The 17,376-nt window shown below is 50.0% G+C and overlaps 1 protein-coding gene across 1 annotated transcript in view; it reads right to left on the bottom strand.

Moving 5' to 3' along the window:
• Window positions 1-17,376, bottom strand: part of CAMK2G (calcium/calmodulin dependent protein kinase II gamma) — a 64,911-nt gene that overhangs the window by 35,468 nt on the left and 12,067 nt on the right. The window contains exons 2-3 of the mRNA XM_077778487.1: window positions 16,651-16,745; window positions 5,160-5,219 (exon numbers count right to left, since the gene is read on the bottom strand). Coding sequence (XP_077634613.1) covers window positions 5,160-5,219; window positions 16,651-16,745 — 155 coding nt within the window. The remainder of the gene's footprint in view (window positions 1-5,159; window positions 5,220-16,650; window positions 16,746-17,376) is intronic.

The following is a 17,376-nucleotide window of genomic DNA, read 5'->3' as shown; positions in this document are numbered from 1 at the left end:
CTTTTTTTTTTTTTTTTGTCTCTTGTAAAGAAAATCCAAGAGAACTGAGAACAGGGGGGAAACTTGACTACCACTCTAAGTGCCTCCCTAGCAGAATCTTGATAATAACAACCCAAGTTATAACAGCTAATATTTAGCTGAGCTGTTTCTATGTTGCAGACATTGTGCCAAGCGCTGCAAATATATTATTTTATAGAACTCTGAGGAAGGTACTTCTATTACCCCCATCTGACAGGAGAGAAGACTGAGGCTCCAAAAGGAACTCATCTAAGCTCATACTAACTGGCAGAACTGAGACTTGAAGCCAAAACAAACTGACACCAAAATCCTTGACACTGTAGAACTGCTATGAGGGAGTCACTTTTTCTGTCCTCTTAGGCAAAGGAGCTTCAACCTGTCCCCACTAGCTCTGGCCATTCTGACCTTCTCCCCTGAAGCAGGCATGGCTGAACAGGCCACAGATATGGCTGAGGAAGAGAAATGCAGCCCCGCTGCTGCAGAGCTTCTAGGCCAGTGGAGAAGATGGGTGTTAAACCAGCACTTACACAAATACGTAACTAAGCACTACTGTGTTGAAGGCTATGGAGTAGAAGTAAAGGATGCTATGGAATAAAATAATCACCCAGCCCATTTCACAGTAATTAGATGGTCGAAGGCCAAGGAGGGCCAGACTGAGTCCACAACGGGAAGACCTGGAAAAGGACTAAAAGCATTTACTGCATTTCAGTGATAAACCTAATTATTGCTCTTTAAAAACTGTGGAAAGAGAAAACAGCCTAAACACCTAAATACCTTTACTTGATGTTTCGTACCTTCAAGCACTCACAAAGCCATAACCCGAATGCTGTGGCTATTTCCAATTCCTTAAAAACCACCCAACAACATGCCGCATTTTAACTAGTAAATCTTGGCTTGGAAAAAGTGTCACCATTAAAAGTGTCTGCAGCTATAGCACAGTGGGAAGGAGGTCCTGCTTCCCAGAGGCTGACGAGGGACTCAGGAGTAGGTGGGCAGGACCCCCCTGGAGCAGAGATTTAGATGCTGCTTGGTCATGATGCAATGTTTTCTTCTTTTTCTTTGCACCTGTTTTTGCTACATTTACTGTTAGCTGAATGGCCCTGGGTCCAAGGTAAATAAATGGCAGCCTGGTTTAAATAATCTGTGAACTGAGCTGGGGCTGAGGATTTAGGGAAGATAACTTCTAGGGGCTGGAATCCCCATTTTCATCACCTCCATTTATTTCCTAGGCCTCCTTTGCTTGCTGAGTTCTCTCACAACTCCATGAAGAGGCATAGATGATAAAATGGAGGTGTAGACAGGCTAAATAATTGCTGCTGGTCACAGCTACAGACCAGCAAATCCCAGATTCAAACCTGGAAGAGATGATACCAAAGCCACAAACCTTGCCTCTCCACATATGGTCCACAGACCAGCCGTGTGGGCATCCTCTGGAGACCACCCACCCGAGGAAGCTCAGGTCCACCCCAGACCTCCTGAATCAGAAACTGAATTTAACACGATCCCTCTATGATTCACGAGCACATGAAAGTTTGAGTAGTGCTGCTCTGAACCATAATGCTAGACTGTGATTGAACCTCCCAGGGCAGCCCAGCACGAAGGAAGACAGAGTCTATTCATTAGAGGAATTTAGAGCAGGGAGCAAGCAGATCACAGGTAGCACACACTCCATTCAGACTAGCGAGTACTGCTGCTGACTCCTCCTCAACTCCACACCTCTGGCCACTCTCCCAAAGATGTTTTAGGTTCTGCAGTTTATGCCTCATAACCAACAGGCTTTTTTTAATATATATCAATAAACCTTTTTTTTTGAGCAGTTTAGGGTACACAGCAAAACTGGGTAGGAAATACAGAGAGCATCCACATACCACCTGCCTTACACACACATGGCCTCCCCACCGTCTACACCTCCCACCAGAACGGCACATTTGTTACAAGCGATGGGCCTACCCTGAAACATCATTGTCTCTGAGACTCCACAGTTTACAGTAGGGTTCACTCTTCCAGCAGGCTTTTTGTTTTGTTTTGTTTGTTTTAAACATTTATTTATTATTGAGAGACAGAGAGAGACAGAACATGAGCATGGGAGGGGAAGAGAGAGGGAGAGACACAGAATCCGAAGCAGGCTCCAGACTCTGAGCTGTCAGCACAGTGCCCGACGTGGGGCTCGAACCCACGAACTGCGAGCTTTGACCTGAGCCAAAGTCGGAAGCTTAACCGACTGAGCCATCCAGGCGCCCCTTCTAGCAGGCTTTTAACCTCTGGGATAGAATATCTATTAGGGGGGCGCCTGGGTGGCTTAGTCGGTTAAGCGTCCGACTTTCGCTTAGGTCATGATCTCGTGGTTCGTGGGTTCGAGCCCCGCGTCGGGCTCTGTGCTGACTGCCAGCTCAGACCCTGGAGCCTGTTTCAGTCTGTGACTCCCTCTCTCTCTGACCCTCCCCTGCTCACGCTGTCTCTCTCTCTCCTAGAAATAAATAAGAAATATTTAAAAAAAAAAAAAAAAAAAAAAAAACATATCTATTAGGGAAGAAAACTGGGGATATCTGGCCCCCTGCACCAAATATCCTTCTGAATTCAAGTGCCTCTGAGTCTGACAGCAACCAGAGGGTCACCATGTGCTCTCTGTTCTCAGCATCCTCAACTCTGCACCACTCTTGGGCTCGTCCACTTGTATCTCTGCGGGATGGGGTTAAGGAGGCTAGAGCCAAAAGGGCCAAAGCTCTGAAGGAGGGGGCAGCGAAGAGAGGAGAAGAATAGTGAATTAGGGCACAAAACTTCCTCCTCTCCTGCCACAAGCCAGATCAGAATCCATGGCAACCCCCGCCTCCTGGATCCACAGCTCCACTACATCTCTAGGAGCCCCGGTTCCCACCGGAAGCCAGAGAGCCTGGCCAGCCAGCTCTCCCAGGACACGGTCCTGACTCACCCTTCCCTCTCCCTGCTCTTGACCCCACAATAAGGCCTCAAACCAACATCCTTCAGGATCTGGGAATAGTCATGACATGAAGCACAATTCTAGGCAATCAGAGGATGATGAAGTGAGTGTGCTTTTTCCTGGCTTGGGTCTTATTTGCCCCCTAACAGAGCAGATGGCTGGGGCAGACGGTCCCCAGGCAGAGCTGGGGACAGGTAGATAAAAATGAAAGACCCAAAGTCAGGCCTAAAAGGTCAAAAGCATATATTTCATTTCTAGAAATGCATAAAAAGGGTATGACTGCTTTCAGCTAGAATCCCATTTCTGTCCTTCCTCATCATTTCTCAGTTGTCTTCATCTTGCTTCAACCCTTCTAGGGTCAATCAGGTCAACCAGGAGGTGGTTCCGCCTCCTGCCTCATTTATCCTACATGAGAACAATTCATCACTGCTCTACAAGTTGGTCACAAGCAGCATAAGGAAAGGAAGTTGCTGCCCTCAGACCCTGAGACCCGGGACTAGAACGTCAAAATGCTTCTGTGCTTGTGGATGACTTTTGCAAGCCACACGCTTTTTCTTCCTATTCTGGAACTTCTAGGTTAGAGGCCACAAGCTCAAAAGCCTACGGCGACCAGGTAGGTGATCAGGTAGGCAAACACGAGGTACCAGGGAGTGGCAAAAGACAGTGGCCAGTAGGCTCAGGGGGTAGCCGCTGCCCAGCCCGAGCAGATGCGGCTCACAAGAGCCGCAATGTCTGATTCAAAAGACTGGGAAATAGAATTTTTTTTTTCCCCAAAAATGTGAAATCTCGTTTTTAAATACTGGCAAATAATAAAATATTTTTAGACCACTGAGCTGGCCAAACAAAATATGCCTGAATTTGCGACTGCTGTTCTAGTTGTTTCTCTCATTGTCTCTTCTCTCCTACCCAGGGTGACACAATGGTCCCAACCATGCTGTTTTCAGGTGAGGGTCTAACTTGAGAGTTCAGCCAGGGAGCTCCAGTAGCTCCAAGCCCAGGACCCATCAGCTGAGAGGTGTTGGCTCGGTAGAGCACACCGCACCAGCAGAGCTGAGCACCGGCTCTGCCAATCTGCTTCAGGTGTAATCCAAGCTGCCGATTGCGATCTGTAAAGCCCTGCATGGTTGGAGTTCTGGTTACCTCAGAGCTGCTCCTCTCCCCTTGGGCTGGAGTACGACCTCAGCTCCCCAACGTAAGAGCTCACGTTAAGCATTCCAGCCTGAGGTCTGGGAAACCAGAGGCTGGGTAGCTCCGGAGGAAGCATCCAGCTTCGGCATGTCACCTCACAGCCCTGGCCACCAACAGAGCAGAGGGGGCGGCCTCCGGGGCACTGTGGGAGCCCCGATATTTAGGCCATGCCTGAGGAGCAGGGAACACGTGTTGTTCTTTGTGATGACTCAGGGCTTTCAGAGAAAACCTAGGAGATGCTCCCTGCTCTGCCTCAAGTCAAGACTGGGGTTTCTGCTCGGACGCCGCAGCCAGCCCAGTTTCTGTCCCCTCTGCAAGAAGCACCAAATCAGGGCCAACGCTTTTGGCAAAGGCTATTTCAGCTGAACAATGTAAAACTGAGCCGGAGTGGGTTGTGGCAGGCAAACCTCCTCAGGCTTTAGAACAACCAACAATGTGCTCTTGTCCCTCAAGTCGGGGTGGGAGCAGGGAGAAATCCTCTTAATTTTTTCTCCTTCCCCATGAGAGTGGCTCCTGCCATCCCTTCTCCAGAGAAGCCAGGCGGGTGGGCAGCTTGCTTTCCTGGCTCTGGGGAATACAAACGGGAGCACCATGGAAACCCCCAGAGTATGCACGACACCGTTAACAGGAACAAAACTCTTTCAAGTCCAGAAACAAAATCCGGACCCTTTTATGATGGCTGTGGAAGGCCCCTGGTGAGGGACGCTGGCAGGCTACTAGCCCAGCGCCTCACACGCTGAGGACCCTGGACCTCAGCCCAAAGACGGAAGGAGAAGGGGAAGAAAGGGAGTCTGAAACCTGTTCCAATCCTCACATCCTAGCCCCGAAATGACACTGCAGGGATGGAGACCCCTCTAAAATAGAATGCCGCAGAATTCTGAGCATTATCCCACTTGGACAAAAAAATTACACCAGGCAAAGGCCCAGGGACAGAAGTGGTTTCATACACAAAAGCAGTGGGCCTCTGTTCCCCCTGCCTTCTACAACATGCCCAAGAAATACCCTAAGCACTTACCAATGTTTGGATGTTTCAGAAGTCGGCAAATCCGGGCCTCACGTTCTAGTTTTTGGTGATCTAAAAGCAGAAGAAAGAAAAGAAAAACCATCAACCATCCATTCTTTGTGGCCACCTTGCTATTCATACTCCTTCAATTATTAGGCACCAACTATGCACTTTTTACAATTTGCTGAATTAATGCAGCAAGTCACAGCAATCCCAAAGATCGGTATTATGACCACTTTTTCCAAAAGAAGTAATGCCCTAGGAAAGCACCTCAAGTTAGTGAGAGGCAGAGTTGGGATTTGAAACTAGGTCTTCAATTAAAACTCTGGTACCCTTTTCACTATAGCAGGGATTTCACTGGGCCAGGGTGTCCAGAATTTCTTTCTTGACAGAAATACTAATAGCTAAGTTTTATTAAACACCTACTATATAGTCAGACACTGGACTAGGAGTTTTACATATATTCTCTAATTTAGTCTTCATAGCATCCCTGAAACATAATGATGCTGACAGCCAAGATGATGATGAAGATGATAATGATTTGATAAAATAATCATAGCTAACATTTCTCGAGAGCTTACTTCTACACCAGGCAGAAACAGCTTTTAATTTATTATCGTAACAACTCCATGAAGCTGGCACTATTATGAGGCCCATATTACAGAAATCCTGCTTCCCCCCAGGATCTTCTTGGCCACACACTGCTGTGGGCTCTCACCTCTTGGCACTCTGGTTACTCTGCTTTGGTGAAATGACCAGAATCTAGGAGACCTCAGATGCAACCAAGCCACATTGGTCAATTCCTTCCATAGGAAGGCAGAGCTCCAGGAAGTAGGAAGACAGGATGCTACCACTCAAAGCAAGGTGGCCCGGAAGCCCTCTCCACTCCACCTTCTGGAATCCTGCCAGATAGTCCCCTCCTGCACAATCTCCCCTGTTCCTGTCAGTAGGTGGGACTTCTCCTCCCCCTGACCACCTCCCCCACCCGCAACTTCCACTGCACTTCTTATAATTTTCGCATCATACATTATGTCTGTCATCTTTTGGTCATAAGCTCTTCAAAGGGTGGGATCTTTCAAAGTGATGTTTCCTAGAGTTCCTTCCATAACAGAGGCTTCATAAGGGTTTATCAATAACATCAATAGTAGTAACAACCGTTATTTAGTAAGGATTTACTATACACTAGGCAGAGGTATGGATTATCTTATTTCATCCTCACCAAAACCCCTTGAAGTAAAGGATCTGATTAATTCCATTACATTGCAAGTGAAGAAATGAGGAAACTGAGGCTTAACAAGGTGAGGGAACCTGCTCAAGGTCGCAGGCAGTGGATGCAGGTGGTCTGAGCCTCGAGTCCTTTCTCCAGCATGATGCTACGACGACAGGATAAAGAAAAGTGAGAGCAACTAGTAAAGACTCCAGGCTGTGTCAGGGCATAATTGCAGTTCACCCCAACTTCTCCAGGCCCAGGCAGGTGCCTTCACATCCCCATCTGCCGAGCAATTCCTGCCTCCCTTGGTAGGGGCTCCTCCCTACCCCACCTCTACCTCAATAGCAAAATGCCTCTGTAGAGTTTCCCATGATTCCCATAACCATCCTACCAGGTAGGTGCTATGACGGTCACTATGTCACAGATAATGAAGCTGGAGCCCAGAGAAGTTAAATAACTTGCCTGAGATCATACAGCTGGAAAGGGACACAACTAGGATTCAGACCCAGGCCTGCCAAGATAATGTAGTCTGCGATAATGCAGGGATTATAGACTAAAAGGAATTCCTAATTGTTGTTTCACCAATCACCCCTAGTTTTGTCCTGAAGTTTCCCTCTAGCAACAGCTCAGCTTTGTGGAAGAAGGAGGTGGGGACACGCAGAGATTAGTTCCTGCTGCCCAGGCTAATCCATCCCAGCTGCCCAAAGATCTGGGTCAGGCCCTCCTTCCAAACCTCAGGTTTGGCATTACCACTAACCAGGATGCAGCCAGAAAACCACAGGTAACCCCACACTCCCACATCACCTGGGAGCCATCAGTCCCTGTGACTCTCAGACCCTAAAGTTAGTTGAGGAAGTAGTGCTAGCTCAGCCCAGTTGGCAGGGGGGCTTGCTTTTTCCAGATCTGGCCAAGAGGATGTCAGGGCTATGCCACCTTCCTCTCAGCCCCTGGAACTGGGATGGGAGTACCAAGCTAGCCAGCCCCAAAGCTTCCCTCTCTCTGACCACTTACCTCACCGCCCTCCAACCCACAACCCTTGGGCATGGCTGCCCAGGCAGGTGCAGCAGAACAGCATCTTGCAATGCGGAGGTGGCTGCTGAGGGGAAGGCCTGGAAGATTAATGTTTATCTCCTCCCTTAAGTCTCTTACTGGCTAATGGTTCCAGTCCCACAAGAGTAACAGCACTAAAAATAAGGGTGCTCTGGCTTTACCAGTGACTCAGAAGGGGGAGAGGAGAGACACAGATTCATCCTTCCAGCTCCTCGAAGGAGCTGCCCAGCATCCAGAGGGTTCTTGTTAGCCACTTAATTCAGCCCTATCTCCAAGGAGCTGAGGCCCCATGTCTTCTCTGAACCCAAGGCTGCTCCTTCGTCTTCGCCCTGATCCTTAGCTATGCAGTCCCTCCATGAATACAACAGTTTTGGAGCCAGACAGTCCCGGGTTGAGTCTAAGCCCTGCTATGTCAGGTAAGTTATTAAGTCCATCCGAGCCTCATTCATGCATTCAAAAAATATTTTCTGAGGCCTGTTGTGTGACAGGCACTGTTCTAAATGCTGTCGATATAGCAGTGAACAAAACAAGACAAGAATCCCTGCCTTCATAGAGGTGATATACTAGTGGGGTTGGGTTGGGGGAGGGACAGACAATAAGAACTAGATGGCACATTAAATGTCCTGGCCAAGTGCAATGTAGAAAAATAAAGCAGGGAAGAGGAATAGTACATATCTAAATAGGATGATCATGGAAAGCGTCAGCAAGGAACCGACATTTGATTAGGACCTAATCGAGGTGAGAGAAGGAGCCAGGTAGATATCTTGGGAAAGAGTTTCCTCACTTCTAAAACAGAGGCAGTGAAGGGCGCCTGCGTGGCTCAAACATTTAAGCATCCGACTCTAGATGTCAGCTCAGGTCATGATCGCGTGGTTCATGAATTCCAGCCCTGCACTGGGCTCCACGCTGGCAATGTGCAGCCTGCTTGGGATTCTCTCCCTCTCTCTCTCTTCTCCTTCCCAGCTCTCTCTCTCCTTTTCCCTCTCCCTCTCTCAAAAAAGTAAATAAATAAACTTAAAAAAAAAAAAAAAACAGAGGCGGTGATATCTGCAGATTAAATGAGGTAATTAGGTAAATGCTCAGTACAGTGCCTGGCACACAGGAAGAACCTTGGCCGTGGCTATCACCAGAGACACTGGCAGAGTCGGACCCATCCTCCCTCAGCCTGGGCAACCAGAGAGTCCACAACACAACCAGCAGAGCCCTCTGACTCGGCTCTGTTGCAGCCCCCCTGGGCATACAGGTGTTCCCTCCTGTCTTGGTGAGGCCTGCCTGTGTCTACAGCCTGCAGGTGAAGGTTTAGCAACAGAGGCTTCTCAGAGAGAGGACAGCCTAGGAAGTACCACTGCCTACAGGATCCCTCCTCTTCCTCAGCCTCACCTTTGTTAGCTGTGGCGTCCTGCCATCCAGAAGCTCTGCTCAATGAACCATGTGGTTTTTGCCAACCATACTCTCCCTGCCTCCTTACACCATGCACAGCCTCTCTGCTGTTGTCTCCTGTCCCTTTCCTCCACACACCTCCTAACTTGTAGTCCCCTCCAGGACTGGTCTACGTCTGGGAAAAAGCAGAGAGCTCCACCCCAGCAGCGGCTGTGGTATTTCAGGTACAAATATGGTTTGTAGAGCATCTTTTCCAATTGCAAGGGCTGTCCTGGCTAAAGCACGGCATCACAACCCCAAAAGGGGGTGAGGCCACTGAACGGACTTGGTCCACAGTGGCAGGTCAAGGGCCTGGCTGGGCATCCTACGGTGGTAACACACAGCTGGTGCTCTTGTCACAAAGGTGGCCTTCTCCCTTGAGACACCCCTCCTCCCACTGACCACGGAGCTCTGCCGTTCCTAGGCCTTCCAAGGCTGACCCTCTTCCCACCCACCTTTCAACCAGGCTATTCCCCGCCCCCTCACGTGGCCCAGCCCCCCCTTCCTGTTTGACAACAGCCACTTCCCGCTTTTGCACAGGGCCACTTCCTGCCTGCCTGTGTGCTGCTGCCATGGAGAGACCCACCCCTGCCGACCTTCAGCCCAGCTCCAACCACATCTCTTTGCAAGGTTCTCCCCCTCAATAGCAGAGGTAGCAACAGGAGCAGAAAGCAGAAGTGGCTGTTATCAGGGATTTGCTCAGGCCTTCCCCCACAGCTCCCCACTACTCCTCCTCACCCCCCCGCCCCAGGGCAGAGCCAGGCCCAAGAAACAGGTATCCCTGGAGGCTCTGCCTCTCCTGCCCTTTGCCCAAGTACGTCCAGACCTTGTCCAGGCCAAGCACCCATCACAGGAAGAGCAGCAAGGAGTGACCAGAGGGTCAGTGCCAAGCGAGACAGAAAAGAGGAAGCAGTGAGGAAACGGGGAGACAGAGTTCTAGAACCACCTCTCCTCTAAACCCCAAAGAGAAGCCTACTCCAAATGTACTTTCCTTCCACCACAAGATCAGGGGCCAGGGAAGGCTGGCCATCGAGCCTCCATGGCCCTGTAGGGATATGACTGATTTAGTGACTTTTCTCTAAAACCACAAATGCCAGCACTAATTTCTTTTTTTTTTTTTAATTTTTTAAATGTTTATTTTTGAGAGAGGCAGAGACAGTGTGCACTGGGGAGCAGCAGAGAGAGAGGGAGACACAGAATCCAAAGCAGGCTCCAGGCTCTGGGCTGTCAGGATAGGGCCCGATGCCGGGCTTGGGCTCGAACTCACAGACCGTGAGATCATGACTTGAGCCAAAGTCAGCTGCTTAACCGACTGAGTCATCCCCCAGCACTAGTTTCAAATAAGATCCTACTGCCACCTAAATTACACAGCCCTCTATCATGGAAAGGACATAGAGCTCTACTATGGCTATGAGGAGTATCCCCAAGTTCCAACCCCAATGACATCCTTGACTTTACAAAGGGTGTTTCAAGGGTCTGTTCCTATGAACTCAATATAGATGATGAGAAGATTCCTACAGCTTCCTAAAGCCCAATTTCAGATGCTTCAAGTGAAGCTCTCCTCTTGCTGCCCTCCTATGTGCCCTCCTCCTCCTTCCTAAGCAGCAGAGGCCTCCATCTGGCCTCCGGAGCATCACTCGGAGAAGAAACAAGGGCACCATAGGGATCTGGTGTCATTATCCACATTTCCAGCTGCTTATAAACAGTCCCTGGCCTTGGGCACTGACCAGTGGGAATCCCAAGCTACAATCCCATTGACCTCATCCTGACACTGTGATGCCACATCCCTTCCTCTTTGAATCTCACTCTAAAGGTGCAAAGAGTCTCCAATTAAGAGCAAAGTCCATCCACCATGTAAGAGCAGGGATCATAGCTTCCAATTCCTTCACGCTCAAATACCCGAGACCAGCTGAGGGCTGTGAGTACATGGGGATGGGGCCTGAAATGTGCTCACATGAACCCCCAAGGTTCTGTCCCTTAATCTGGCCTTCTCCCTTTCTCTTTAGTCCTAACTCAAGCAGCTTTAGCCAAGTGACACAAAGAGCCAAGCCCCACTTTGACGTTTGTGTCTTAAGATTAAGAGAAGCTTTAACTAAGGAGGGAAAGGCGAGAGGTACCAAGAAGTGACCCATAGTGAAAGTCTCCCAAACCAGCTTGGGTGGAGAAAATCCCCATGGGGTCACTTGCAAGGTCCAAGAAGGCTGGGCTCTGCCTCTGGACACTCTGGATGCTCTCAGGGCCAGAAGAGGGTCAGCCGCTGACTTCTCCATGCCCCCGGCATGGCTCTGGGTGCCTGCAGCCTTTGCCCACTGTTTTGGTGACATTTCCTTCATGGTAACCAGCCCCAAGTAAAACATCCCAGGAAGCAGCCCCTAAAAATAGCTCCTCCCAGGGCAGCAGCAAGCGGGGGGAGGGGAAGAGAGAGAGGAGAAAAGAGGGGAGCAGATGGGAAGCTGTTGCTGCTGCTGATAGGACCCAGGAAGTAGAGACGGTGTTGGTGGGGAGTGACTGGAAATATCCCCGCCACATAGGGTCTGTACCCAGACCAGAGAGGGGGACAAATGAGAGCAAGGCCTCAGCTAGCAGAATGGAGGGATTTCCTCCACTGGGCTTAGAGCTCTGGGCCTAGATGGAGGTGTGGGGATGATATATCAACATTAATCACAGGAACAAAATGCCCAGAATCTGTGGTTTAAAGGGAGGAGCCAAGTGAAGCCCACACTGCTTGAGGATGCTGGGGTCTGAGCACTAGCAAAATCATTGGCATATCGACACCTCAAAAGAAACAAACCAACCTTTTGTGCCTTGGTTTCCCCACTGGCCCTGAGGCAGATCTTTCTGGCCCTGGGCAGACGATAAAGGGCCTCCGCCGAGAAGCACTCAAGAGGTGCAAAGTGCCCATCTCTTCCTGTCATCACCCTTTTGGCACCCATGGGATCAGGCCCCTGTCGGCCTGCCAAGACTGTCCAGAGAACGAGCACAGAGATGGGGACGGGAGCCCGTCATACCCACGCCTCCCCTTCCCTGCCTCTAGCCTCACCAGAGAATGGGGTCAGCCACTCACCTCTAGGGTTTCAGCATAGCCTCGAAGCTTGGAACACAGCTTCTGACAAGAGACCAGGGCAAGCAGCAGGAAGAGATCAAGGATGGGGCCACATTCCAACCTCCATCCCCACCCCATGAGGCCAGCACCCGAAGTTACTCTGAGAAGGTGGACAGAAGGGCAGGGTGACAGGCCAGTGTTGTACAAACTAAGCCACATAGCTCACAGCGTGACTGTATGACAAAACCACTCCAGCATAAGCCTTGGCACAGAGAAGGGACCTCCAAGCTGTTTTCTCATCCACTTAGGGGGACGAGTCAGTGAAGCTCACTAGTCACTTATATACAGGATGCCCATCTCTCTGTCGACAGAAACTGACTGGCCTGTTATCCTCAGAAGGAAAGCACAGTTCTTCATACAACCTCCTTAACTGCTTCCTCAAGTCGCAGAGTCCCAGCATTCCAGTGCTGCATAGATCTCTCTTCCTTCTCCCCCTCCCGTACTGCTGCTTCACCCTCCCCTTCCTGCCTCCCCTCACTTCACCCAGATCCTTAACAGGAAAGTCTCACTTGGAGATACCACAGGGGACACAAATGTCATGGGGGCTACTCAGGCCAACACTAAGGGGGTGGGGACTTACAGCTGGCACCACCCAGGGGGATCCTATTTCAGTCCCCAGGGCCAGCTGGACCCAGAAAGGGACAGCCTTTACCCTTCTGGTGGCCAACATGCCACAACCTCAGCCACTCTGCTTGCCACAGGCTTGGACACAGACTGACACCCCAACATGGGGGCTCAGGAGGCCCCTAATCACAGAAAAATCCATGTGCACAGATGGCCACATACGGGCAGAGATGCCACCTGGAGACGGCTGGGACAAGGTTTGTCTGGTAAATATCAGAGAATGTGGCAAGAGTGACTGCTGGTGCTGTGGCTGATTTTAGATGGCATTTCTTAAAGCATGGCTGAGGGACCACCTGCAGGAAATTCACTAGGGCATCTGTGTAAAATGTAGATTCTGGGACCCAACCCCAGACTTCCTGTGGATGGAGCCTAGGAATCTGTATTTTTTAACCAGTACTTAGGTGATCCTTACACACACTAAAATTGAAAATTGCTGCTGAGAGGAAGTCCCAACATTGCCCTATAAGGCCATTACTGAAGGGAAGAAAGAATCATAAGCTACACTATCTTCCTACATCTCCCACCTGCCATATATGCCCCGAGCACAGGTCTTTCACTTCATGCGTCCTCTCTGACAGCCGTGTCAGGCTTACAGCCTGGCTCCATGGATCAGAAAGGGGGAACCCAACCCAGCAACAGGGGACGAGGGTTCCTACAACTTGGCTCCGAGATTCCTGACAGCCAAAGCCAAGAAGCAACCATGACTGGTTACGTAGTCCTCTGAATCCATTCATTCAACATGTATAGACTAGGTATGTGTCAGGCACTTTGCTGGGCCCTGCCCACACAGAAGTGAAGAAATAGATATGGTTCCTACCCTTACCTCCCAGGTCCTCAGGAAGAGGAAAGCTTTTGCTTACATTTAGCCTCAATAGAAATTTCCCCATGGGGTAGGGGGTATACAGACTAAATAAATAAGCATAGTAAGTGCTGTAACAGATTTCAAAATATTGTTTCTGGTAGCATCTCTTAGTAAGGCCGTGTATCCACTGTAGTAAAAGCAATTGGAATCCAGATAAATGGTCCAGAGACAGAGATTACTTATAATGCTAACTGTTCCAAGGATAAAGCCTAAACTACGGAAGAAGAAAGGACCATTTGCCCTTCAACTACAGCAATATGGGGAAACGCTTTGGATGTAAGCAAGAGAGCAGGATATAAAATGTTATGCTCCACGAGGTGAAAATCTATATGCATATGAATAAAGATAAGAAGGGAATATGAAGATTTAAAAATAAAAAAAGACATAAGGGCTCAGGCTCCTTGGGGGGTGCTCTTAAATCTTAAAATAACGACTTATCATTGCCATCACCTGGCCCACTAGCTCCTGCATCCAAGCCTATTTTAAATGCCTCCTTCAGCCTAGTGGAGAGCTAAGCTTGGAACCAGAGGCTCCCTTCAGAGGCCCAACGCCACACCTATCACTGTTCCAAGCAAAGGGAGTGACGTTATGTGACTTCCAGTGACTTTATGTAGACAGGCCAGCAGACAAAGACGGTGCTCAATGCACAGGCACACGCATTCCCTACCTTGTAACACAGCTATGAACGTGGGCCTCTGAAGCCACAATGACAAGAAACAATAGAGCAAAAGAAGGACTCCCATCAAGATCAGATCCCGCGTAAGACCAGGTGATCTCTCCCCGAGCCTCCCGAGCACTTCACCATGGATGCCAAGGAGAAGCAGCTTGATACCCTTTGCTTTCCTTTCGACTTACAGCACAGAAAATCACAAACAAGAAAGAAAACAAGCAGAGAGACTCAGCAAACAGAGCAAGCCCCTTCAGACCCTCAAGGATGACTTCGGTGGGCCCACCACATTCCCAGACACAGAAATCCAACACCTGTGAAGCTCTAGACAGACAGTGACGAGTGAAACCCAGCCCCAGCTGCAGCACCTTTATAAAATATACAGCGTAAACTGAGAGGCTGCAGGGAAGCCACGGCCTTCACTCCCTAACCCCACGGACACCAGCCTAGTGGGCACCCTGGCCCAACTCTCCATGAGCTCACATCCCCCGTGCCCACACCTACAGCACAGCCCCAGCCTGGTCCCTCCATCTCCAAGACAACACCCTCCCACGCTCCCACCTCCAAACGGTACTGGCACCGGCAGATTCCTGACCCGTCTTATTGGCACCTGTGCCTATCAGCCAGAACCAGGCCTCTGTCCCTAAGTTAACCTGGCACGCAAGCCACACAACAGAGCCCCAGTTTTGGCATAACCAACTCGAGAGAGGGGGAGTTGATGTCTGAAGCATATGATCTTACACAAGAATCCTTTTCTTGAGGAGAAAAAAAAAATCAAAGAGAAACCAAACCTCATCCAGTTTGGGCAGGGAAAGAAAGATGGCAGTCGGAAGAGACAAGACAAGGTTGAAAGGAGGTGAGGAAGGGAACAGAGCATGATGATACAGGTCAGGGAAGTTCAGGTGGGGAGGAAAGGAGAAAGAAATGACAACTGAAGGCAGGCATCTCCACAAAGTCACCACAACAGCTATCTTCACATCCTAGAGTTTGGTTCCCAGAGTCCCTTCCTCCCTCACCCCTGGTTCAGAAGACACTGGTGAGATGAGGAACGCTAAGCATTGCATCGTTAACTGGAGACACCAGACACCAGCCCATTTCTGATGCACCAGGGCTATGCCGCGTGGGCACAGGGAGGTATCCCCTCTCGAACTGTCATCTCTGCCTGCACCCTGCACTCTTGGCCAGAGGATATCTGCCAAAGAACCCAGCCCACTGTGTCATCCCCTTACCCCCGGGGAGGAGGGCATCTGACTGCCCACATATCTCTATGGTAACCATCGCCTCCACTCAAAGTACCCAGAGGAAAAGAAAAACAAACAAATAAGTCAACTTCATAGCCAATTGTAGAGGAATAGCAAGAGATGGAGGCTGGGAAGGAGACAGCAAGACAAGCCCTGTTTGTGGGCATGAAGAGAAGCCCTCCCAGCCAGGAGGCAGACACAGCCTTGCTAAACAGGTCCCAGAACAACTGTACACATAACAGAAGCCACTGTCATCTCTGTGGAATTTAACAGCTTCTCTGATGCTGAGGGACATTTACTATATCTCTTACCCCAGGGACGCTTGAGTCTCTATTAACCACAGTCCCCACCTTCCCCAGGGTATCTATCCTGGCTCCTAATATGGGGCATCCTGTTGCCCCATACTAATTCCTTTCTCTGAGTCTAATAACCTTTGTCCCCCTCGATACCTCTGTACTCACCAGACCTGTTCACATAGCACTTCACACACTGCTGGGTCTATACCTATCAGATGAGGTGAGTTTGGCAAGCACCCAATACAAGGTTCAGGGAGTGTAGGTTCAAGGTGTGAAAGACAGGGCCTCACCCTCGTGGCCTCAGGTACTTGGGAGGATCTCAGAAAGCAGGCTCCAAGACCCAGGCCTTCACAATCCTCAGACCGGGATGCAATGCTGCTCCCATCCGGGCCAGGCCGTTGAGATTTCCAGACCATGAGGCATCACCCTCTACCCAGGACAGGCTGCATCTGCTGCTGTACCACCAACTTTGTAATTTGATCAAAAAAGCAATCAAGTTCATCTGGCAGGATTTGTTCCCGAGAAGCCCTCGCCAGTAGCAGCCACCCCTGATGTTTACAGATTCCCTTCCCTTGGGAGTCTGTTCTGCCGCCTGGTGGGCAGGGGGAGGCTAGATTTGTCAGAGCTGTTCACTTACTGCATTTCCATCCTAAGTCACCACTGGGGCACAGGGACCAGGACAGGCCTGGAGTGCCTGCCCCAACACAGAGACTCCAAATTAAGAGCTCCCTACTCCATGTTACCACCACTCCCCACATCTCCCCCTCCCTTAAAAAACAATCTCCCTTGAGCCTTCAAGGGACCATCTCTTCCCATAGCTACCTCCATGTCTTATATCTTTCTCATTCTTTTCTACCTGAGCACTTCTGGTTCCCCATGCAACTCCCTGCCTGGCTTCCAAGTCAACCAACCCTGAAATTTCAATTCTTCTGCAGGGGCTAAAATGTACAACCCCTAATTCCTGGAACATCTTCAGAAGCGATAGCCCTCTGACGCAGTCTAATGAGAGGCCAAGATGGGGGAACACTCACCCCGGGCAGATAACTTCTTGGTGTTGATGATTTTTGCTGCGTACTCTTGCGTGGAGGTTTTCTTCACACACCTGCGGACCACAGAGAAAGCACCCCTGGAGGGAGAAGGGGGAAAGAACTGGGACACGGAGCAGAGCAGAGTGACACAGACAGGCTTCAGGTCTGAGAACAGCGATGCTCCCACCACCAGCCCTTTAGTCAAAATCACACATACCAGCAGAGTGACCATCACCATCCAATGTGGGGCAGAAGGATGTGGCCACTGCATGACACTGAACAGATGTGATGGAGGACGACCCTATCCCATTCCCACATATAGTCACTGGACAAAGCAACACCCCAACCTCAGGCTGTATATCAGGAGCTGGTGGGCAATGCTTAAAACACACACCTGCTGCATCTGACGGACAGCTCTGCAGTCCCAACCAAGAGAACCAGGAGAAGGGACAGAGACCCTGCTCTTCTCTCAGCGGGAATAGTTGAGGGTAGGGGAAAGGAAAGATTAGACAGAAGGTATAATCCCAAGAGGGAAATCTCCCTCAATCATGGGGGAAAGGTGAGGAAAGTGAGACTCAGATCCCCCACAACTGGCTTCATCCCACTGCATCCCGGCTCAACTGACAGCGGGGAAAGAGAGGATCTCAGACATCAATAGCTCCCCAGCCCTATGATATTTTCCACTACTTTCCCCCCAAATGTGAGCTCGCACTCTCTAGCTCTGGAAAC

Source organism: Crocuta crocuta, unplaced genomic scaffold, assembly GCF_008692635.1.
Source record: "Crocuta crocuta isolate KB4526 unplaced genomic scaffold, BGI_CrCroc_1.0 scaffold167, whole genome shotgun sequence".
Taxonomy (NCBI): Eukaryota; Metazoa; Chordata; class Mammalia; order Carnivora; family Hyaenidae; genus Crocuta; species Crocuta crocuta.
This window is presented reverse-complemented; position numbering and strand designations above follow the sequence as displayed.